Source organism: Lampetra fluviatilis, chromosome 8, assembly GCF_964198595.1.
Source record: "Lampetra fluviatilis chromosome 8, kcLamFluv1.1, whole genome shotgun sequence".
NCBI lineage: Eukaryota > Metazoa > Chordata > Hyperoartia > Petromyzontiformes > Petromyzontidae > Lampetra > Lampetra fluviatilis.
Window position 1 is genome coordinate 8642424 of NC_136282.1, and position 24530 is coordinate 8666953.

The 24530-nt window shown below is 45.5% G+C and overlaps 2 protein-coding genes across 2 annotated transcripts; both read left to right on the forward strand.

Moving 5' to 3' along the window:
* Positions 1 to 557: 557 nt before the first annotated feature.
* LOC144933979 (mucin-5B-like) lies at positions 558 to 19044 on the forward strand. The gene is made up of 22 exons (XM_078859375.1): positions 558 to 579; positions 965 to 1220; positions 2093 to 2125; positions 3593 to 3692; positions 4114 to 4265; positions 5030 to 5168; positions 5427 to 5534; positions 5709 to 5900; positions 6731 to 6970; positions 7400 to 7556; positions 8865 to 8993; positions 9303 to 9416; positions 10149 to 10304; positions 10964 to 11049; positions 11838 to 12003; positions 12506 to 12759; positions 12879 to 13062; positions 13227 to 13452; positions 14337 to 14515; positions 16351 to 16556; positions 18172 to 18337; positions 18698 to 19044. The coding sequence occupies exons 1-22, from the start codon at positions 558 to 560 to the stop codon at positions 19042 to 19044; spliced, it is 3612 nt and encodes a 1203-aa protein (XP_078715501.1).
* A 2764-nt stretch (positions 19045 to 21808) lies between these two features.
* Positions 21809 to 24492, forward strand: LOC144933980 (intestinal mucin-like protein). The gene is made up of 6 exons (XM_078859376.1): positions 21809 to 21905; positions 22267 to 22520; positions 22640 to 22823; positions 22988 to 23213; positions 24108 to 24286; positions 24419 to 24492. The coding sequence occupies exons 1-6, from the start codon at positions 21857 to 21859 to the stop codon at positions 24490 to 24492; spliced, it is 966 nt and encodes a 321-aa protein (XP_078715502.1). The 5' UTR covers positions 21809 to 21856.
* Positions 24493 to 24530: the final 38 nt, after the last annotated feature.

The window sequence follows — 24530 nt, forward strand, 5'->3', positions numbered from 1 at the left end:
TCACATTTCTTGGCCGATGAAGCTGATTGTAATTATCAGCGAAACGTCGTACTACTCAAATTTAAAATGCTGTTGATCCTCTCTTTAGCACACCGGTGGGCTAAAGAAGTGAATTATTTTGTCCTTTGAAAACGTGACACATTTTTTACTGTTTGGCCGTGTCGGTTGGTGGAGGGTTACGACACATTTATCAATAACGCGATCTGACCCAAAAACCTATATTATGAAATAAATAGTCTTCTTGGTTCTTTCGGTAAAGTCACGTAGAAGGGAAGTAATAAAATAATAAAAATAAAACATAATAAAATGAAATAATTCTCACGACGTTTCGGCTACAACGCAAGCAGCCGTCTTCAGGTGAAGAATGAGACACTACCAAGCTAGGAGCTTATATATAAACTGGGTTGGAGGTGGAAGAGCGCCTTAAATAGAAATAAATAGTGTTGAACATTTTCTTTGATAAGGTGGGGAGTTGATCAGCCACGTGTGTGTGCTCACGTCGTCGATGTTGGTTGAGACAGTGGGCAGCTTGCGGAGACTCCTGGTGGCCGTCTGAAATGTTGCCAGTCAATGACCGAAGTGGGTAGAAGCTGGTGGTCTTTGTGGTCCATCGTTTGCTGACCGCTGTCACCCTTTGGGGCTATTCTTAATTGTCCATTGGTGTGGGAATGTTGAACAGTGCTCTATATTTGACAAGTGCACTTTCTTGTTCCCAAAATGTGACAAGCCCATGTTGTAATTTAGTATCCATTCTTTTGTTTTAACATAAATGGCCTTGCAGCATTAATGTAAAGCCCATTGAATTTTTCACGCATGTGATTGTGCACGTGTGTTTTTATGGAAAATTGTTAAGTCGTAACAATTGCTCACCAAAAAAAACCCACACGCCCCAACATTATCCCACGAGGCTAAACCGAGTGTCTGTGTCTTTCCGCTTGCACCGTCCACCTCATATTTTAAACAGACTCTCAGCTGGTGGAGTGTCCAAATGGCGAAGTGTACAGCTACAACGCCAACGCATGCAACCAGACGTGCCGCTCGTTGAGCAGCGTGGACCTGGCGTGCCAGGAGAGCGGCTTGGTGGCTGAGGGCTGTCAGTGCGCTGAAGGCCTGTTTGCTAACGACGAGGGGATGTGCGTCCCTGCCGCAAGCTGCCCCTGCTACGTGAATGGCGATACCCTCAAGCCTGGCGAGAAAGTGACCATCGCAGACATCCCATGGTAATGGAGAAAATTAAGTTTGATGGGGGCCCAGGGCTGTTGGGGTATTTGGGAACACTCTTTGTACCCAAGTTGGCATTCCTTCTCTTAACTGTTTTACCACCATCTACGCCCGATGCAAAACACTCTATGGCTACTTTTACATTAATTATTTCTGTGCTTAATTTTAAATGTCATGTATGAATTGTAAAGCTATATAAAAGTTAATCCAAACAATAGCATTATTATCTTTTTGGAGGAACCTCAACACTGAAGCCACACAGTGCGAAATAAGTTGAACATAAATACATTCATTGCCTGCCTATTTCATAGTAAGGCAGCGTCACTTAAATTGAGTTTCATCAATGACATTCAAGAAGAATGTTCGAAGTAAAGTAAGTTGTATAAAACAATAAAACAACACCACGGTTACCTGTAGCGAAAGAATAGGTGTAGGGACGGTCAAGAATGATTCATGACTTCAAATGTCAAATTGAAGTGGTACATTCCGACCACTTACAGCATGGAGCAGTGATGACTTTGAGAAAAAAAATCTTAACATTTATGCTGCATCTTTTTTTACGTACTTTCAGCTGCCTAACTATGCTTGGGCTTGTATATTTTTACAAGTCTCATTTCCCTAATTATAGGTAATACCTTTTTGGGGTGTAGTTGCCATGATCTATAATTTTAATGGAGTTTCGCACAGACACCGCCTCGGGATATAATTATATATTCATGCTCACATGCGTAGCAAAAGTGCACTCTTTAAAAAAAGTGCATTGCTTCCTGTGATATCCATGTGTCTGATATATTACAATATAAATTGTTAATTCACTTCAAACACTATTGCTTAGAACATTCATTGATGCCTTTTTTTCCTTCATTAACAGCTACTGCCGTGAAGGACAACTCCTCTGCTCCGAGAGCAAGAAAGAAGGTACACAATGGATCCGTGATTGATGCCGACTTCCTCACCGAGCACGACATGCCTTTACAATGTTCTGGCTAAAGAAAACAATTTTAGGTCGCGGCGCCCTATCTTTTTTCTCGTGCCCTGCCTCGTTCTGGTGGCACCGTGTTCGTCTGGCGCTGTCCGATCGCAAAATCCATAGCTGCAATTGGCGTGTCGCAGAGGTCGCAAACGGGTTTTGATTCCTTACCCCTACCCATACCCGGCCGCACCAGGGTCGCAAACGGGTACCCGTACCCGTACCCGGCCGTACCCGTACCCTACCCATACCCGGCCGGGTACGGGTAGGGTACGGGTATCGGGTACCTGATTGCGACCTCTGGGATGAAGCCATGTTGCAGGCGCGGGTGGGTTGATTCTAGGAACTTGAATTGTGAGAAGAGACAAGACGTTGGGAAATGAGTGACAAACGGTTACTCACCAGTGACTCACGGCCTACCCGTACCCGTACCCGGCCGCACCAGGGTCGCAAACGGGTACCTGTACCCGGCCGGGTACGGGTAGCCGGGTATCGGGTAGGGTACGGGTATCGGGTACCCGGTTGCGACCTCTGGCGTGTCGGCCGCATTTGGCATAGCAGGCTGCAGCATCAGGAAGAGAAAAGCCTGAACAAGTCGTATTGACCTTCTACACCGACCGTTAATATATACACTTGAGAAAGTCTACCCACGTGAATTAACTTACCAATTGATGTTGCTTTATGAAGAATGATCACTCGTATGAATTGGTTATTTGGTACACACTAATTGTAGAAGACTGTGATTCAACCGATGTTTACTATCTTAATTAAGATGCATGGCCCATGATATTTAAAAGGTGTTGTGAAAATATTTGAACCGTGAACATTGTCATGTTTGCTGTCAAAGTTTATCTTTTACATATATATTACACGTGATTATTATCTTTAATGCAGGAGTTTTATTGTAAACGTTTGAATAGGTGTGGTTAATATGATCTACACGTTTATAAAAAAACATATGTATGTCTATTTGCTAAAAAAAAAAGTAGGTTGTATTGTCAGTGAGGTACAAACTCTGAAGTGTACCCATTGCCTAAAATATTGAACATGGACAGTCCTTTGTCAATCCACTGCTAGATGAGGGTCGCTGGCATTTGTTTGACCATTGCTATGCTGGAGAGTGCGCATCGGTGAAGGCAGGGGGCATGGAAGCATATAAGAGCAGTAGAGCCATCGATGTCGCTGCACTGACCTCTGCTGCTTATCATGTAGACCCCCGCCCCCCCCCCCCGGTAGCATTTTCACCTGTTATTCACGGCGGTTGCTCATTCAAGCACTTCACAGGGTCAACCCTGCTTAGCTTCCGAAATCTGACGCCGAACACGTTAGCCCACTATTTGTGTTTAATTTCCATGGTGGCCTCTGATGACGAATGTGGCGAGCGCTGTTTGTGTTTGTTCTCTTTGAAGAATGCACTTCTCCAATGGTGTACGTCGATTGCATCACCAGCACGTACGGAAAGGCCTGTGAAAGCAGCTGTGCGATACAGACACCGCTGTGTGTAAGTGCTGGGTGTGGGTCCTGAGTGGGTATGGATTGCCATCAGCTTATGCTCGAAAGCACGAACAATCGCCTGTCATGCCAACAACCGTTTTGGCCTGTCATGCCAACAATAATTGCTATACAAACACGTATCCATTTCTAATAAAAAAAAATAAGTGAAAAATAGAAAAGTTATGAACTAGACAGTCAAATTTTTTTTTTCAAGAACATTGTCAAAATTAATTCGGCAATCAATGATGTAACCAAAAGCGATTAAAATGTTTTTGGCAAAATGTAATACGGTTACTGCAATGCCACCAAGTCAGGTAAACGTGTCCATATTTGTTAGATTGTCCTGATTGAGGGTTATTGGTTAATATATTTCAAATATTTCCATCGTAGTGTAAATCAATGAATGCGTTGTGTTGATTTACCTGCAGCTGGGCAGGCAGTGCCAGCCTGGTTGCATTTGCCCAGAGGGCCTGATCAACAATGGGAATGGAGACTGCGTCAAAAAGGAGGAATGTCCTTGCCAGCACAACGGACTGAGCTACACTCCAGGAGACACCATCAAAGTGGACTGCAACAAATGGTGCTTGCATACACCGGCATTAGTTTTGCGCATTCGTTATATTTTAAACTTTTTTTTTAAGGACAAATTAACTTGCTATACATTCTCATCATCAATACAACAGCCATTCTCAATCCACCAATGAATGAATATATCCCAACACCATTTTTCTTTACCATAGTTCACCATGCTCATTATGTAATTTAGTGATGTCAGAGAGAGGGCAAGACCAGTTCTGATATCACTTGCCACCTTTGTTATCCATGGCCAGGAATGAAACTGGCGTCACGGGGTTCATTGTGCGGCGTAATAACCACTATAGCACCGCTCCACCCCAGTGATAATTTAATATTTCTTCATGCAATGATTATTTCTTTAATACATTTATTCTTAAATATAATTATCAAAATCACAGCACACCTATTTGGAGTGGCATCTTCAAAGACTAATTGCCAGGTGGGGAAACACACAGGTGGGGTTTACATTTGGGGTTAAACTTGAATAATAATAATGTCTGAGTCAATGCTTGTGTGGTTAGGGTGCGGCGCTCATGATTTTCTGGAAGGGAAGGAGCAATGTTTAAATTTTTTGTTTAAAATTTTCTTGCTGTGGTTTTCACACCTGATGATGATTGCTTGTGTTGCAGTCGAACCGTCGTGATAATTGTATTATTTTATATTTGTATTATTTTAGTGTTTCCCTTCTACGTGACTTTACTGAAAGAACCAAGAAAAATGTATATGTTATTTGTATATTTTAAAAGTGTGTCCGCTCTTGTCTCACAGCAAGTGTTATAGTGGCTCATGGAACTGCACAGAACTTCAGTGTGATTCTACCTGCAAGATGTACGGAGATGGCCACTACACAACCTTTGATGGGCAGCGCTTCCAGTTTGACGGCAACTGTGAATACGTTGTGGCGCAGGTACTGGGACAATTCTGATGAAAATGTCTTAATCAACCACCAGTTATTCTTCTGAGTAGTGGCTACTTTTGATCAGTTCTATTGCTGCTATTCTTCCAAATATACATGACTAAATATAAATGATGAATGTCATATCGTGTGAATTATGTGGCACAATTTGTGACATGATGTTGGTACACTTACTCATATATATCACTTCAATATGTAAAAAAAAAACGTTGGTGCAAACAAGGCTCATTCGAATGTGTTTGTTTTCAGGACTTCTGTGTCTCTGATCCAAAAGTTGGCACTTTCCAGATCATCACGGAGAATATACCATGTGGCTCTATGTCCACGTGCTCCAAATCCATTCGATTCTTACTGCAGGTAAGCTCTGTCTATATATATATAAAGTATATAATGAACTTCCATTGTTACAAAAAAAAACTTTGACCGCTGTGTGAATATATACGTTACAATTGAAAGCGTTTTGAATGTCTTAAAGTCCGTTTAATTTGACGTATGTAAGGTGATTCACAAGTTGCACCATTTATGTTCCAGAACAAGGAGATAAAACTGGCAGATGGTAAATATGAAATCCATGACGTGTCCGGCTCTGCAAGCAAAGGGAGCGAAGAAGTGTTCACAGTTCATACGGTTGGCCTCTATCTGATTGTCAAAGCATCGAATGGAATCAAGCTCATATGGGACAGACGGACGAGTCTGTTCATCATTGCACCTCCAGACAAAGAGGTGACGTCACCCTCATGTCAACAGTGCACATGGCCGAGCACACTTTTTCAAATGCACCAACCAGACATCGATACCACTTATTCTGTTATGAATCTACTTCAGCGTATGACTTCAAACCAATTGCAAACACAGGTCGTTTGACTTCAATGGCTACTTGTTTTCTTAAAACTAAAAAACTAACTTGTCCTTGAAGCAGCCTACTTTTGATATCCTTAATTCCCCAATTAAACAATAAATGTCATTAGGAGTTCCCTCTAATTTCAACAATTGTTGCAGCTTTTTTGTTCAGTTTGAAAGACGAATACACAATTATTATTCAATCCATTTTACTGAGTTATTTACACTTCAATGATCAAATCTAGAAGTTTTCGTGACTGCAGGGATCCATACTCTTTGGTTCTTTCGGTAAAGTCACGTAGGTAGAAAAGAAAAAAAATTAAATCACGACGTTTCGGGCACAACACAAGTGTCCGTCATCAGGTGGCACAACCACAGCAAGAAACAATTGCTGAAGTGGGTAAAAGGGGCTGCTGCAACAAGAGGCCATATCGGCCTATATGGGCTCTTGCTGTGGTTGTGCCACCTGATGACGGACGCTTGTGCTGCGCCCGAAACGTCGTAATTTAATTTATTTTATTTTATACCTACATGACTTTACCAAAAAAACCAAAGAGTATCAATAATCAAATATTGAGGCTAAAGTATTCGTATTTTTTTTTACAATGCCTATATTTAAAAAAATCTACATAAATGCTAAAGGCGTTGAAAGAAGAACATTCAAATGAAATAACTTGTTTTCATCTGCCATTTGCTTGCCACTTGACTTTCAGAACCAGCTGTGTGGCCTGTGTGGCAAGTACAACTTCGACATGTCAGATGACTTCACCATGCGCGACCGCTCATTGTCGGCCAGTGCTCTGCACTTTGGCAACAGTTGGAAGGCGAGCGACACATGCTCAGACGTGACCGATGAAGCATCACCCTGCGAGATGAACCCTTACCGCAAAGCGTGGTCGGAGCGCAAGTGCAGCATCCTCAAAACCGACGTCTTTGAGGCCTGCCACAGCCAGGTACTGTTTGAAAGTGTCACCATTGTCATGATCGTAGTAAGTTATTGTCTATCCACTGCTAGATGAAGGCGTCCCTATGCCATTGCCACCCCTTACGGCCCCGTGATGCTACAATCCATCTGCTGTGCATGAACTGATCTCAACCCCCAATCTCCATGGTGGTCCGTCACATCGTGTGCATTTATTCTTCTGGAATTCTGTCATTAGCGCCGTCCACCGATCATCATCTCATTTTCTAAAGTGTGCTGGCCAAATCCACTTAACGTTTCACGAGCATATTCATTAACGTACTTCTTCAAAAAAATGTATCCATACAACAATGTAGTAAATACAATATATTGCCATTTAGCACATGGAGAAGGTTTTATTTCCGTATTGAATTTTTTTGGATTATTGCGCCCACACTTACCCGCGGCGTTGTGCTCGAAGGTGGACCACCTCCCATTCTACGAGGCGTGCGTGCGCGACTCTTGCGCATGCAACATTGGCGGTGACTGCGAGTGCTTCTGCACGTCAGTGGCCGCCTATGCAGAGGCGTGCACCTCGGCTGGCCAGTGCGTGGCGTGGAGGACCCCGGATCTTTGCCGTAAGCGTCCGCTTGCGCACACTGCCACATGCACCTTATTTTGCTTCTGCATCCACTCACCGGGTGACCAAGATCAAGCGAATTTGGTCGAGCAGCAGGATTGCAATTATACTATTCTTAGTTCGTATTATAATGCGGAGCGGACATTGCATCATTGTGAATATTCCTGAAGTTAATTTGTAGTTAATTAAATAGGCAATTGAAATGTATTACGTTTAAGTGAAGATGAAAACTGAAAAACAACAAATACTTCTTATATGGAAGATGCAACCTAAGGCTGCCCAACACAAACGTAAAATTTCGTTACAAAAGAAAATATGAAAAGTTCACAGTCAAGCACTCTGTCATTCTAGTGACACTACTGCAGAAGACATTGCATGAACAAGTATGGTAATCACATCATAGTAAAGTCACTAGAAACTTTGACTTCATGTCGAATACAGAGTTTTGGTGTGTAGCTTCAAGAGCTGTTTGCTTTTGGGTTGCATCTTCCTTTGAGTATTTGTAGGTTTAAAAATGCCTTACATTTATATGATTGCAGTGCAACAATTTACAAGTGTAGTGAGTCCAACTGAGTCACAGACGTTGTTCTTTAGAGGCAACACATTTATTTGTAACATCAACACGTAACACAAAGGGGTAACTGTCCCGTCACCAGATAAAGCCTAGGGTGGTGGCCACCCAGCTAACTACCCTATTCGGAGGAGTTACAGCTACGAAGGGTCTGACCCTCACTCGGGTCCCGACCACGTGTTGATGCCTGTAGAGCTTCCAGCTTATAGGACGTGGAGCTTCCAGCTTGTAGAATGCAGCGACCCTGGTCCCTCTCAGGGACCCACCTTATATCCCCCTGGGTCGGGGCCGCTCCGCCCTTGGCCCCGCCCGCCATCTCGAGCGTTCCAGCTCTCTCCCGATCCCTCTCGAGAGCTCTCCCCGGATACGTGATCGCCCCCTAGCCCCCCCCCACCTGGGGGCCTCTCTGTGGATACTCCAGATCACGTGTCTACGGGGTCAACCAGAGTGCCATGGCCCAGGGCAACCCTGCCCCTGGGCTGACACTCTCCCACTCCCCTGTTGGGAGCCCGCACTACACGCTGTGCGTGGTGCCCGCGCTATCGCAGTGCACACCAAGCCCCGCTAGGGCTGGTACTACACCCGCCTATGGGGTGTACGTGATGACATCACGCGCCACGGCCCTCTCGCGCCGGCACCCTACAGTGACATCCCTGATGTCACTACATACGTATTAATCAACTCGTGCATCGGATGTAATAACATAACGAGAATACTTGTTTTATTCTCCTCTAGCTGTCTTTTGCGACTACTACAACAGCCCCGACTCATGCACCTGGCACTACAGACCATGTGGCATCGTAAACACAAAAACCTGTGGCAACCCAGCGGGCATCGACTTGGGCAATTTCCCACATCTTGAAGGTAAAGTGTCAAAGTTGTTCTTTTCCATTGCTATTTTATCTGGCCATTGGCTATACTTTCAAATTGCAGAAAACTGTCTTACCGTCTTTCAATAAGTGTCATTAGTTCAATGGTGAGAAAATTTATGTAGCCTATGTATGAGACGCTGTTTTTTTTATTCCATCATTATGCAATTGAATACAATTCTTAGTCCACTGATAACAGGAGTCGCTATGTCGACGTAGAAAAGAACACGCTCGTCACTGCATATTTGAATATCCGTTCCTCTGTTCTTAAGACATTTTGCTCACCTGCTGCATATATTCGTAGGTTGCTATCCCAAATGCCCAGCAAAGACTCCTTATCTGGATGAGCACATGATGACGTGTGTTTCCATGGATAAATGCAGCTGCGAGATGGGCAGTCAGATTGTCCCCGCGAATGGCACCGTGGTTAACAGGGACACTTGCGAGACCTGGTGAGGTTCGGTTGCATACACAATGCATGTGCAAAATAATAATTAAATATAACAATAATATCCCATCCCACCAATAATTATTATCCAACAACTTTTGAAATCGTGTAATATTGTTCCGAAATTAAACGTGTAAAAATGTTACTCGGAATATTTGTATTGGTGATTTTTGCTACATTAACGACGCATAGCTTTAATTATTTAAATATCTATTTGTCTATTATGTATACAGTTTAACTTGTTCAGAACACGTGGCCTGATATATACATATATTACTCTGCTAATCAACCGAAATATCATGAACATAAACTGTTTATACATTTCTATATGCTAACAATTACCCAATGATATTGCCATGTTTTGCAGCACCTGTGTGATGGGAAATATGGAATGTGTACCATATGGTAAGCTGAAAACAGTTGCACACATTATTCATTTGATTATCATCAACCAGCATCTTTCCACTGCTTGATGAATGCATCCCCTGTAACCATCCCTCTAAATGCAGCAACCCATGTAGCTCCTGCACACAAACTGATCCCATCACTCCATCTCCACGGTAATCATGGGCATGTTCCCTCATCTGGCATCTCAAAAGGCTTCTTTTCCCTCACAACGGTGCTTGAGACAGTTTTCACGTTTGGGAGCCTCACAGTGACAAATATTACATCTAAGAAATGTTGGTCTTTGTGTGCCCCCAGACTGCTGCCAGTTCAATGGGGGGAACTACCTCCCGGGAGAAACAATCTTCACGAGCGATGGCCTTGATGGCCTCTGCCATTTCACTGCGGCGTGTGAGCTTGGTGGACACATCCACAGGGAGAGCAGCTGCCAACCCACCACACCCATCATCACCGGTAATGAAACCAAGTTACAATTATGTTGATATTCAAATCGGGCTGGGATTAATTCGTATTTTAATGTTAACTACAATTGAAGGGGCAAAGTAAAATGATACATTGACATGACAGCGTGCCTTTTATTTGCCCTCAAACATCTTTCTCTGTCAGTTTAACACGTAGGCTTTTGCGACCAATATGATCCATAATATAGGTTTTTGGGTAAGAAATATAAATGTATGCAATTCACAAACGTGTATTGTGATGTTGATAGAAGTCTTGTCAATGCGATTTCTTAAAAATCGAAATGATCCTAGCATCATATTTATATTTAAAAGAGTATTTGGCTGCTATAAATGTCCACAAGATAAACCACTTCGTTGAGCTATAATTTGTGGCCAGGTCGCTTCTGAAAAATAGCTATATAGCTCAGTGGGCCTTACCTAGTAAATAAACATCGTTTAATTTACTTTGATTCTGTTTGTTTTATTATATAAAGTACTAATACATCCCTTTGTTAAAATTAAGTTGTGACATTGAATATGCGTTTCAATGAACAGGGCACTCAACAACAGCATCAACTGTCACAACCGTGACGTTCACAACGAAGAAAATTACGACAGCATTTAGTTCTTCATCTCAATCTCCAGCACCCACAACGACGCTCGGCCCTCTAGTGCCCACAACGACATTGGTAACATTACCAAAAATAACAACAATATCAACAATTGAAGAGTGTTACTACGTGAAACCACCACGTCAGGTGAGTGAAAATATCACCATGCCTATTATACAAGGTGTTTAAAAAAGATGGACCCAATTTCAAAGATATATCGATTTCAAATCGGGTCCATCTTTTTAAACCAGCCTGTATATTTTCTCTTTAATCACTATAGTGTTGTTGATAAATGTATTTAGACTATTGTTAACATACTCTGCTAAGTTAATACATGTGTGAATGTATCAGTTACGGAGACACTTTCTCAAGAAGGGACGCACGATGGTTAAAGTATGCATGGTGATTATGAGTCTCACACTTATTATATGTGGACATATTGGCAGTACATTAGTGCAGCATAACACACTGGTCCTCATAAAACTAAAATCTAAATTTCAATCAGCAAATATGTTTATCCATCTTTAATTGTCCCTGTCACCAAATTTGGTGCGATTCAAATGCTTATTCGGTTTATTGAGACTTGATAAAAAAAAAAAGTCAATCTTGACCATTGATTTGGGTTCATTGAATCGAGGAACCGTCCGACCAATTCTAGGGCACGAGTCAAATCTGCCTTTGGAACACAGAGCAGCCAATTCTCATCAGGCTGGGGTGCTATACGGCAACAAACTGTGAAGCTCCGTGTTCAGCCACTCATGACGTTCATCGTCCGACCGCTTCGACATTACGAGAACTGAATTTGAAGCACCCTGCAAGATTTTCTGACCGGGGTTGCGAACCGTGGGAAAAAAAATATATTGTTGTGAAAAATGTGCTTTTTTTTATACCGCCCACTGGTGTACCGCAAAAACGTTGGTTTGTATGTTCTACAGTTCATGGAATCGTGGAAGGTTGATAACTGCACGATCGCCACCTGCAATGGAGGGAACAACATCTCTTACTCCACCAAAAAGTGCAGCGTCTCCAAGAAACCCAAGTGCCGCAACGCAGTGATGGTCTACGATGCGGATGGCTGTTGCTACACCTGGAAGTGCTTCTGTGAGTACCTTTCTCACTTTCTAAAACTAAATAAATGCATTCAAGCATCGCGATGGTACTGGCGGCAATTGTTAGGAATACCTGGATATTTAGAGTGAATGAACATAAATGAGCATAAAATGGAAAGAAATACAAATGTATCCTAAATCATGATCGTAAAACGTGGACAAATTTTGTGTGTGCGTTTCAAGTTTACTTTGTTAATTATGTTCACAAGCAATAATATTTATGTGATAATTACATATATATAACTATTCAAATGTGTTTGAATAGCACTGCTTTAGGAAGGATACTTTTAACGTATATTATACGTGAATAATTTCATTAATTTAGGATATTAGACAATGTTTTCCACTTTAGAGCAATTCCACTAGCTCTTGTGGAGTCTGTACAATTGAATTGTTTAAACATTACAATGAATTGATTATTTTAAGTTGTATTACATTGAGGCAATGGTAGAATGTTCTTGTGCAATGATGATTTGTGCTTCTTCTGCCCAAAGGCAACTGCAAGGGATGGGGAGATCCCCACATCCGCACCTTTGACCAAGTTCTGTACGCATTCCTGGAAGACTGCACATACACCCTGGTGGAGGAGAAGGTTGACCGCCACCATCTCTCAATCATCACCGACAATTTCCAATTCTTCCCTGGAACCCCAGCCTCCTTCCCCAGGGGCATCACCGTCAACTACAACGGCAACTCCGTCAACATGAGCATCCCAGCCATTGTCAGGAAAAAGCAGAGCATCATCACGGTAAACATCACCGCTATTTCTTCTCACAACCCAAGTACGTAAAAGGAAGAGCAAAATAATTAATCTGAGATGCCTATGTTTGGACAATGCTAATTGATTGCACTTTTGAATTTATTCAGGTTCTCTACAACAATGAGCTGGTAAAACTACCATTTTCATCAGACGGAATTGAGATTACATCCACGGATGTTATTGTGACGGTGCACATCCCTGCAATCTACTCAACGATCGTCTTCACTGGCCAGATGTATTCTATCGATCTTCCATATGAGCTCTTTGGTGACAACACCCAGGGACAGTGTGGTAAGCGAACTCTTTCAATTATTTGGGGACAATTTGACAGGTTACATGTCTACAACATTTATACACCATTATTGAAATGCATCACAATCTTTTTTTCCTAAAGTCACTAGTAAATTGTCTATCAACGGATCCACACTCAAAGCCCCATTATTGTCGCATTTCAGGAACGTGCAACAACCAGGCCAGTGATGACTGTGTGCGCAAGAGTGGGAAGTCGGAAGCATCTGATTGCTGCCAGGTCACGGCCAAGGAGTGGATGGTGGCCGATCCCAGCAAGCCACACTGCAAAGCACCAGGGCCATCGGGCAGCGTGCCTTGCCAGACTCCCACTCCAACCCCTACAGCCCCTTGTGTATTCGACCACAAACTGTGCAAGGCCATCGACAAGACGTACGCTGCCTCAACCTTAACCATGATTATGTTCAAATAACAGATGTATTTTCACAATTGCAACGTACTTTTTCATATTATACTAGCAGAAGTACCCGGCGTTGCCCGGGTGAAAAATATATTTCTTAATAACCTTACATATATACACAGATGGGCTGCTACCCCTGCCCCCCCCCCCCCCAGCCACGATCTCCTCGGCCGCTGTGCAATAATATGTATGGCCTATAGTGTGGTGGGGTGTCGAGGCCTAGTACCGTGCAGAGCCTCCGGCCTCGCCTAAATTGCCCACTCGGCTGAGGCTGGGTACTGGGGCCGTTACCCCCCCCCCCCCCGCGCTACAATAATACTGTCTAATCACTATAATTTTATTATCTACCGACCCTATAATAGTAATTGCACACATTGGGGTGGGGGGGAGTGAAGAGGACGTGAAACTTTGATGAATTTACCTCAGAGTCGCGTGATAATGCGTGGGCATATTTTTAACGGGAATTAAAAATGGCGTCCACCCCGCAGCGAATGCGTCGCTACCCGTTGCCAGGGGCAACCGCCGTGGAAAACCAAACGGACCAATCGTGTCTCGCAAATCCCTCACATTTCGTCCAATGAAACTGCGTATGGTCCGGCGACACACAGACAGACAGACACACACACAGACAAACAGACAGATTTGCGATTTTATATATATAGATGTGACATCCTGCGCTTTCGTAATGTGAAATATTTAATAAAATCGCTTGATTTGTGTACCGTTCGTTTTTCACTGAAGATTAAATAATGGAGGATTTGCTCGAGAAGCATTACTTTTCGAGGATAATATTTCCACTGTGTTTATGGTACTGTACTTTAAAATCAGTCACCAACCACTTATTGTGTCTCTACAGGGAGTTCTCTGCTTGCTCAGAAGTGACCAGTCTATTGAGCTACATAGAGACGTGCAAGTTCGACCAGTGCAGAGTGAACTCCACTCCAGCTGGGTGCCCCAGCATCCAATCTGCAGCAGATGACTGTGCCATGCTGGGCTATTACGTGGACTGGAGGAAAGCCACCGAAGGAGGCTGTGGTAAGAAACGCCAGGACTCTCATGTACCCTTGCCCACGGCATTATTAATAAGGACTCTTACCTTGTACATATGTAATGCGGGCGTAAACGACCTCCCAGAAGTGACATCATGGGGGGAGGAGTTACGTCACGTGGGGGAGAGGGTAAGGGTCTATAAGGGGGGTAACCGGAAGCAGTCGGGAGTGATCGGGGACTGGGAAAAGTGAGAGGCCACGCAGGGCGAAGGGTGAGAGAGAGTGGCGAGGTCGCCACACACCCGAGCCACGAGGATCGGCACCGTCGGCCAACGGTGACCGACCCCGGGGCAGGAGGAGCAGCGAGGAGGCTGCAGAGAGCAGCGGGTCTGCAAGGGAGGAGTCGGCAGCAGGGGTCTGCACGACGTGACAGCGGCGGGGCTGCTAGGAGGGAGTTTGGGCTACGTGAGCGACAGCAGCCTGGGGCTGCAGAGTGGAGAGTATATAGGGGAGTACCGTGAGGGAAAGAGATCGAACCCAAATAAAGGACACAGGACAGAGAGAAGCGTCCAAGTCATTTATTACACTGGTGTCAAAGTGTAACGGTATGGCTAAACAACTGAGATAAAAGAATATTCCGTCTCCGGCATCGGCTTCATCTTCCGACGACGATGACCTTCCTCCTGCGGTGGATCCGACTCTGGCAGAGGAGGAGATCCGTGCTGGGATGAGTGCGGGTCCAGGGGTCCAAGATGTCGCCGCGTCGGCGGACCAGTCTGCACCAAAGGACGCGGATTTGAGATGGAGTCAGATGGCGGAGCAACTTGAAACTCTCAAGAACGTGCTTGCACAGTTGTGTGCGCTCGTTACGCCGAGGACGGCGTCGGAAGGCGATGTTGGTGGTCCGCAGGAGCCCGGGTTGTCTTCAATGTCGACGCCATCAGCCACGCGGCATGAAGACGCCATCTTGGGCGTGGCGCACGACGAAAGGCGGGAAGCCGCCATTTTGGGCCCTCCGCGACGGAAGGCCGCCATCTTGTCGACACCACGCTGCCACGCCATGTTGAACATGCCACCGGAAGAGTCAGCGGCTGGAGGGAACGCGCCAAGGCGTCGCAGTCATCACCTAACGACTGTCAAGGAATTCTCCATCGGGGGCGATTGGAGTGCGTTCGCCTGCAGATTTTTGGCAGCGGTGCGCTCGGCGAGGTGGACTGACGCCGAGGCATTAGAAGTTCTTCCGACTCTCCTTGATGATGAGTCCGTTAGATTCTTTCGCTCTATAAAAGCCGCAAAGAAGAAAACATTGCGTGGTGTGTTCGACAAATGGCAGACGCTTACGAGCCGCCGGATGACGCTCATCGCCGGTTTGTGCAACGACAACGCGCACCCGAGGAGTCTCCGGTGGCATATAGGGGCGCGGTACTGGAGCTGGCAATGGCCGCATACCCGGAGATGGAGCCTGACCTGTTGGAACCTCTCATCCTGGGGAAGATGTTGGAGTTGTCCCGGGATCTCGGCATTCCCATGCCGGTGTGCGGTCACGAGAAGCTCACATCCCGGGCTGCGGCTAAGTGTCTGGACGCCCAGTTCAACCTGCGCCGGTGGAAGCAGGTTACGGCGTGGACGGGTGGGCCCATCGTCGAAGGGGGAGCCATGGGTTGGGACCCCAAGAAAGCTGTTTATGTGCCGGACGACAGGAGCCCGCAGGAGCTGTCGGCTGCCGCTGCTCCGTGGCCGGAGCCGCGGGCTGCGCCGCCGACACGGCCGCGTCGGGACGGGGCGCCCGCAGCAAGGCGCAACAACATCGACTGCTTTCGCTGCGGGCATAAGGGCCATTATGCCAGGGACTGCTGGGCCCGCGTCCCGGGTCCGCCCCAGCAGGAGGCCTCGACAGCGGCCGCTCCAAGGAAGGATTCGCCAGCACAGACGAGCCGGCCGTGACGCGGCAGGGGAAAGCAGACCCAGATCAGGGTGCGCCTACCACGGCTGTGGAACCTTTGAGGCCCGCAGCCCTTCCTACCCCGCCGCGGACACGATCGCGGGACGCCTCTGATGCTGCGCCTTCGAAAATAGTGGACCGGGACGTTGCCAGGCCTCCAATAGCGACAGACGAACTTCAGCCTGTCGCTCTTAAAACCCTGCCACGTTCCCGCTCGGCGGGAGGGCCACCGACCGTCCGGGACGGCCCGGCGACCCGCACCCGCTCGAAATCCCTCACATTTCGTTAATTATTGTCTTGTGTTCTTGTTCTTTCCGTATATTATCGTGTGTTCTGTGTCCTTTTTCGTATTCGGTCGTGTTCGCTCGCATTGCTTATTAGAGTTGTGTTCAGCCGAGGTCGGCTGGATTTTCTCTACGGGGGAGGGTGGTGTAATGCGGGCGTAAACGACCTCCCGGAAGTGACGTCATGGGGGGAGGAGTTACGTCACGTGGGGGAGAGGGTAAGGGTCTATAAGGGGGGTAACCGGAAGCAGTCGGGAGTGATCGGGGACTGGGAAAAGTGAGAGGCCACGCAGGGCGAAGGGTGAGAGAGAGTGGCGAGGTCGCCACACACCCGAGCCACGAGGATCGGCACCGTCGGCCAACGGTGACCGACCCCGGGGCAGGAGGAGCAGCGAGGAGGCTGCAGAGAGCAGCGGGTCTGCAAGGGAGGAGTCGGCAGCAGGGGTCTGCACGACGTGACAGCGGCGGGGCTGCTAGGAGGGAGTTTGGGCTACGTGAGCGACAGCAGCCTGGGGCTGCAGAGTGGAGAGTATATAGGGGAGTACCGTGAGGGAAAAGAGATCGAACCCAAATAAAGGACACAGGACAGAGAGAAGCGTCCGAGTCTTTTATTACACATATGTACACTGCATCATGTATTATGATGAGTGACAGAATGTAATCGAATGGTTGGGTTCACAGACTTCGAGTGTCCTGTTGGAATGGAGTACAAGCCTGCAGGACCCAAACCTGTGGCATCCTGCAGTTCTGGGTAATGTGTGTTCCTATTATCAACTAAACAATGAAATATACACATTCATTTCTGTCAATTGTAATTGTAATGTGGACGCGTAAAATACGTGTTAAATATGGAATTGTCAATATATGTTATGAATTGCATGTAAATGTCTATGTTTGTGCAATGCAGTGGCAGCGTTGAAATGACCACCAAACTCCATGAGGGCTGCTTCTGCCCAGAAGGAACAATGATCTGTGACCATGCTTGCGTCCCACTACCAAGTAAGATCACTGATATAGTTATCTTAACTATTGTCACTAAATAACACATTTTGCTATCGTCAGTATTTGGAAAATAATGGGGAAATGTTTAATTATTTTCCAGCTTCAACAATATCTCCATCTACTACGCAAGAAAGGACAACCATTTTTACCTTTACCACGGAAAAACCATCAACCACTGAGGGGACAACAGCGTTCATATCCTCAGCCACATCTCTTGGGTCGTTGCCCACAACACCTGAAACAACTGCTGTATCTACAACAGTCGACAAAAGCTGTCGCTCTGTAAATCCACCACGTCAAGTAAGTGAATATTCTTAATGCCTTCATCTATTGTGGCTTCCTTGACTTGACACTATGATTAATGTATGAAATACAAGAGGCTACCATGTCATGAAAGACATGTTTTTTCCGTTTTTTTCACGTAATTACAATTTTAATTAAGTTCCTCACACCGATTATACTTCATCTTTGCAGTTCATGGAATCGTGGAAGGTTGACAACTGCACGATCGCCACCTGCAATGGCGGCGACAACATCTCCTACTCCACCAAAAAGTGCAGCGTCTCCACGAAACCCAAGTGCCGCAACGCAATGATGGTGTACGATGCTGATGGCTGTTGCTACACCTGGAAGTGCTTCTGTGAGTATCTTTCTCGCTTTCTAAAACAAACTGAATAGATTGAAACGTTATGATGGTCTCGAAACACAATGGTTACGGATACTTTTCGATCTGAATATCGTTAGTGAGCTTCGCGATTTTTTGATGCATTTAGTACATTGCTTAAACATTCCTGTAATTAAAACTTGCCTTTCTAAAAATATATATAACATAGTTTATTAGGGACATTTTGAGATGGCATAGTGAATTGTGAATTTACAATGCTGTGAAATATGATGAATGGATGGTTTAGAATGTTGCCGTGATTTATTTTTTATTCATTTGTGTTCTTGGTAGAATGTGTTCCAGTGCAATGATGATTTGTGCTTCTTCTGCCCAAAGGCAACTGCAAGGGATGGGGAGATCCCCACATCCGCACCTTCGACCAAGTTCTGTACGTATTCCTGGAAGACTGCACATACACCCTGGTGGAGGAGAAGGTTGACCGCCACCATCTCTCAATCATCACCGACAATTTCCAATTCTACCCTGGAAACCCAGCCTCCTTCCCCAGGGGCATCACCGTCAACTACAACGGCAACTCCATCAACATGAGCATCCCAGCCATTGTCAGTAAAAGGCAGAGCATCATCACGGTAAGCATCACCGTTGTTTTTTTCCGCAACCGAAGTATGAAAACGGAAGAGCAAAATAATACACCTGAGATGCCTATGTTTGGACAATGCTAATTGATTGCACTTTTGAATTTATCCAGGTTCTCTACAACAATGAGCTGGTAACACTACCATTTTCATCAGACGGGATTGAGATTACATCCACAGATGTTATTGTGACAGTGCAAATCCCTGCAATCTACTCAACGATCGTCTTCACTGGCCAGATGTATTCTATCGATCTTCCATATGAGCTCTTTGGTGACAACACCCAGGGACAGTGTGGTAAGTGAACTCATTCAATTCTTTGGGGACAATTTTTCAGGTTGCATGTCCACAACATTTTCCAACATTATTGAAATGCATCACAATCTTTTTTTCCTAAAGTCTTTTGGAAATTGTCTATCAACGGATCCACACTCAAAGGCCCATTATTTTCGCATTTCAGGAACGTGCAACAACCAGGGCAGTGATGACTGCGTGCGCAAGAGTGGGAAGTCGGAAGCATCTGATTGCTGCCCCGTCACGGCCAAGGAGTGGATGGTGGCCGATCCCAGCAAGCCACACTGCAAATCACCAGGGCCATCGGGCAGCGTGCCTTGCGAGACATCCACTCCAACCACTACAGCCCCTTGTGTATTCGACCACAAACTGTGCAAGGCCATCGATAAGACGTACGCAACATTAACCATGATTATGTTATAATAACACACGTCATTTTTCCAATTTCAATGCACTTTTTCGTATATATCTGACATCCAACGCTTTTGTAATGTGAAACATTGAAGAAAATCTCTTGATTGGTGTACCGTTCGTTTTTGCACTGAAGATTAATTTTCGAGCATAATATTTCCACTGTGTTTACGGTACTGTACTTTAAAATCAGTCACCATCCACTTATTGTTTCTCTACAGGGAGTTCTCTGCTTGCTCAGAAGTGACCAGTCTATTGAGCTACATTGAGACGTGCAAGTTCGACCAGTGCAGAGTGAACTCCACTCCAGCTGGGTGCCCCAGCATCCAATCTGCAGCAGATGACTGTGCCATGCTAGGCTATCACGTGGACTGGAGGAAAGCCACCGAAGGAGGCTGTGGTAAGAAACACCAGGACTCTCATGGACCCTAGCCCACGGCATTATTAATAAGGACTCTTACATTTGTAATAAAGGTCGTTAAAGCGACTTCTGGAATCTGGTCTTTATTCGTCTTTCATTACAACACTCCTTCACGCTGCTGACAGACAGCGTGAGAGGGATAGAAAGAGAGAGACGCGCGCAGCCACGTGGCATCCTGGAACCGCTCTCTCGCGTGGCCTCTCCCCTTCGTTCGTTCCAGTTCTGACCACGTGTTGTTCGTCTCCACCCCTATTTAATACCCGGGTCACGTGGTACGTTTCCACCAATCCTGGTTAGCCACTATGGAATCTTCCAGACTCCACCGTAGGCTCCTGGGACCATGCCCCTGACTCGTCTCCCCATTGGCTGTGGCTCAAGCCAGCAGAACCTATCCTCTACTTACAGCTGTAACCTCTCCATTACGTCAGGGCCACGCCCCTAGGCTTCACCCCATTGGCTATGGACCAGGACCGGCAGAGCCAATCATCATGACAAGTTGTGATCCGTCAACGACCCAGATATATCCTCACATTACACATTGTACATCTGTACACTGCATCATGTATTGTGATGACTGACAGCATGTAATCGAATGGTTGGGTTCACAGACTTCGAGTGTCCTGTTGGAATGGAGTACAAGCCTGCAGGACCCAAACCGGTGGCATCCTGCAGTTCTGGGTAATGTGTGTTCCTATTACCAACTAGACAATGAAATATACAAAAGCTTTATGATCTCATCTTCATTTCTGTCAAGTGTAATGTGGATGCTTAAAATACTTGTTAAATATGGAATTGTCAATATATGTTATGAATTGCATGTAAATGTCTATGTTTGTGCAATGCAGTGGCAGCGTTGAAATGACCACCGAACTCCGTGAGGGCTGCTTCTGTCCAGAAGGAACAATGATCTGTGACCATGCTTGCGTCCCACTATCAAGTAAGATCACTGATATAGTTATCTTAACTAAAGTCGCTAAATAACACATTTTGCTATCGTCAGTATATGGAAAATAATGGGGAAATTATGAATCATTTTCCAGCTTCAACAATACCTCCATCTACTACGCAAGAAAGTACAACCACTGTTACCTTTACCACGGGAAAACCATCAACCACTGAGGTTCCAACACCAGCTGTAACCACAACCGTCCACAAACCAGTTACTACAGTTGTGCTAACTACCACAACTCTGTCTTCGGCTGGATCAACACCTGGCCAATCAACTGCACCCCAGTCACTAACAACAGCTCCTTATGTTGAACAAACGACCACAACCCCGCAAAGTGGTGGGACACCAGTCCAAACAACGATTTCAGAGCCACACCAATCTACCTCATCTGGTGAAACATCAACGGCTCCTTTATCCACCACAGCATTCATATCCTCAGCCACATCTCTAGGGTCGTTGCCCACAATACCTGAAACAACTGCTGTATCTACAACAGTCGACAAAGGCTGTCGCTCTGTAAATCCACCACGTCAAGTAAGTGAATATTCTTAATGCCTTCATCTCTTGTAGCTTCCTTGACTTGACACTATGATTAATGCATGAAATACAAGATGCTACCATGTCATGAAAGCCATGTTTTTTCCGTTTTTTTCACGTAATTACAATTTAATTAAGTTCATCACACCGATTATCCTTCATCTTTGCAGTTCATGGAATCGTGGAAGCTTGACAACTGCACGATCGCCACCTGCAATGGCGGCGACAACATCTCCTACTCCACCAAAAAGTGCAGCGTCTCCAAGAAACCCAAGTGCCGCAACGCAATGATGGTGTACGATGCTGATGGCTGTTGCTACACCTGGAAGTGCTTCTGTGAGTATCTTTCTCGCTTTCTAAAACAAACTGAATGGATTGAAACGTTATGATAGTCTCGAAACACAATAGTTACGGATACTTTACGATCTGTACATCGTTCGTGAGCTTCGCGAATTTTTTGCCGCATTAAGTTCATTGCTTAAACATTCCTGTAATAAAAACTTGCCTTCCTAAAAAAATATAGCATACAATTTATTAGGTGACATTTTGAGATGGCATAGTGAATTGGAATTTACAATGCTTTGAAATATGATGAATTGATGATTTAGAATGTTGCCGTGATTTAATTTCTATTCATTTGTGTTCATGGTAGAATGTGTTCCAGTGCAATGATTATTTGTGCTTCTTCTGCCCAAAGGCAACTGCAAGGGATGGGGAGATCCCCACATCCGCACCTTCGACCAAGTTCTGTACGCATTCCTGGAAGACTGCACATACACCCTGGTGGAGGAGAAGGTTAACCGCCACCATCTCTCAATCATCACCGACAATTTCCAATTCTTCCCTGGAACCCCAGCCTCCTTCCCCAGGGGCATCACCGTCAACTACAACGGCAACTCCGTCAACATGAGCATCCCAGCCATTGTCAGGAAAAAGCAGAGCATCATCACGGTAAACATCACCGCTATTTCTTTTCACAACCTAAGTACGTAAAAGGAAGCGCAAAATAATTAATCTGAGATGCCTATGTTTGGACAATGCTAATTGATTGCACTTTTGAATTTATCCAGGTTCTCTACAACAATGAGCTGGTAAAACTACCATTTTCATCAGACGGAATTGAGATTACATCCACGGATGTTATTGTGACGGTGCACATCCCTGCAATCTACTCAACGATCGTCTTCACTGGCCAGATGTATTCTATCGATCTTCCATATGAGCTCTTTGGTGACAACACCCAGGGACAGTGTGGTAAGCGAACTCTTTCAATTATTTGGGGACAATTTGACAGGTTACATGTCTACAACATTTATACACCATTATTGAAATGCATCACAATCTTTTTTTCCTAAAGTCACTAGTAAATTGTCTATCAACGGATCCACACTCAAAGCCCCATTATTGTCGCATTTCAGGAACGTGCAACAACCAGGCCAGTGATGACTGTGTGCGCAAGAGTGGGAAGTCGGAAGCATCTGATTGCTGCCAGGTCACGGCCAAGGAGTGGATGGTGGCCGATCCCAGCAAGCCACACTGCAAAGCACCAGGGCCATCGGGCAGCGTGCCTTGCCAGACTCCCACTCCAACCCCTACAGCCCCTTGTGTATTCGACCACAAACTGTGCAAGGCCATCGACAAGACGTACGCTGCCTCAACCTTAACCATGATTATGTTCAAATAACAGATGTATTTTCACAATTGCAATGTACTTTTTCATATTATACTAGCAGAAGTACCCGGCGTTGCCCGGGTGAAAAATATATTTCTTAATAACCTTACATATATACACAGATGGGCTGCTACCCCTGCCCCCCCCCCCCCCCCCCCCCAGCCACGATCTCGTCGGCCGCTGTGCAGTAATATGTACGGCCTATAGTGTGGTGGGGTGTCGAGGCCTAGTACTGTGCAGAGCCTCCGGCCTCGCCTAAATTGCCCACCCGGCTGAGGCTGGGTACTGGGGCCGTTACCCCCCCCCCCCCCGTGCTACAATAATACTGTCTAATCGCTATAATTTTATTATCTACCGACCCTATAATAGTAATTGCACACATTGGGGTGGGGAGGGGAGTGAAGAGAACGTGAAACTTTGATGAATTTACCTCAGAGTCGCGTGTTAATGCGTGCGCATATTTTTAACGGGAATTAAAAATGGCGTCCACCCCGCAGCGAATGCGTCGCTACCCGTTGCCAGGGGCAACCGCCGTGGAAAACCAAACGGACCAATCGTGTCTCGCAAATCCCTCACATTTCGTCCAATGAAACTGCGTATGGTCCGGCGACACACAGACAGACATACACACACACAGACAGACAGACAGACAGATTTGCGATTTTATATATATAGATGTGACATCCTGCGCTTTCGTAATGTGAAATATTTAATAAAATCGCTTGATTTGTGTACCGTTCGTTTCTCACTGAAGATTAAATAATGGAGGATTGGCTCGAGAGGCATTACTTTTCGAGGATATTTCCACTGTGTTTATGGTACTGTACTTTAAAATCAGTCACCAACCACTTATTGTGTCTCTACAGGGAGTTCTCTGCTTGCTCAGAAGTGACCAGTCTATTGAGCTACATAGAGACGTGCAAGTTCGACCAGTGCAGAGTGAACTCCACTCCAGCTGGGTGCCCCAGCATCCAATCTGCAGCAGGTGACTGTGCCATGCTGGGCTATTACGTGGACTGGAGGAAAGCCACCGAAGGAGGCTGTGGTAAGAAACGCCAGGACTATCATGTACCCTTGCCCACGGCATTATTAATAAGGACTCTTACCTTGTACATATGTACACTGCATCATGTATTATGATGACTGACAGCATGTAATCGAATGGTTGGGTTCACAGACTTCGAGTGTCCTGCTGGAATGGAGTACAAGCCTGCAGGACCCAAACCTGTGGCATCCTGCAGTTCTGGGTAATGTGTGTTCCTATTATCAACTAAAGAATGAAATATACA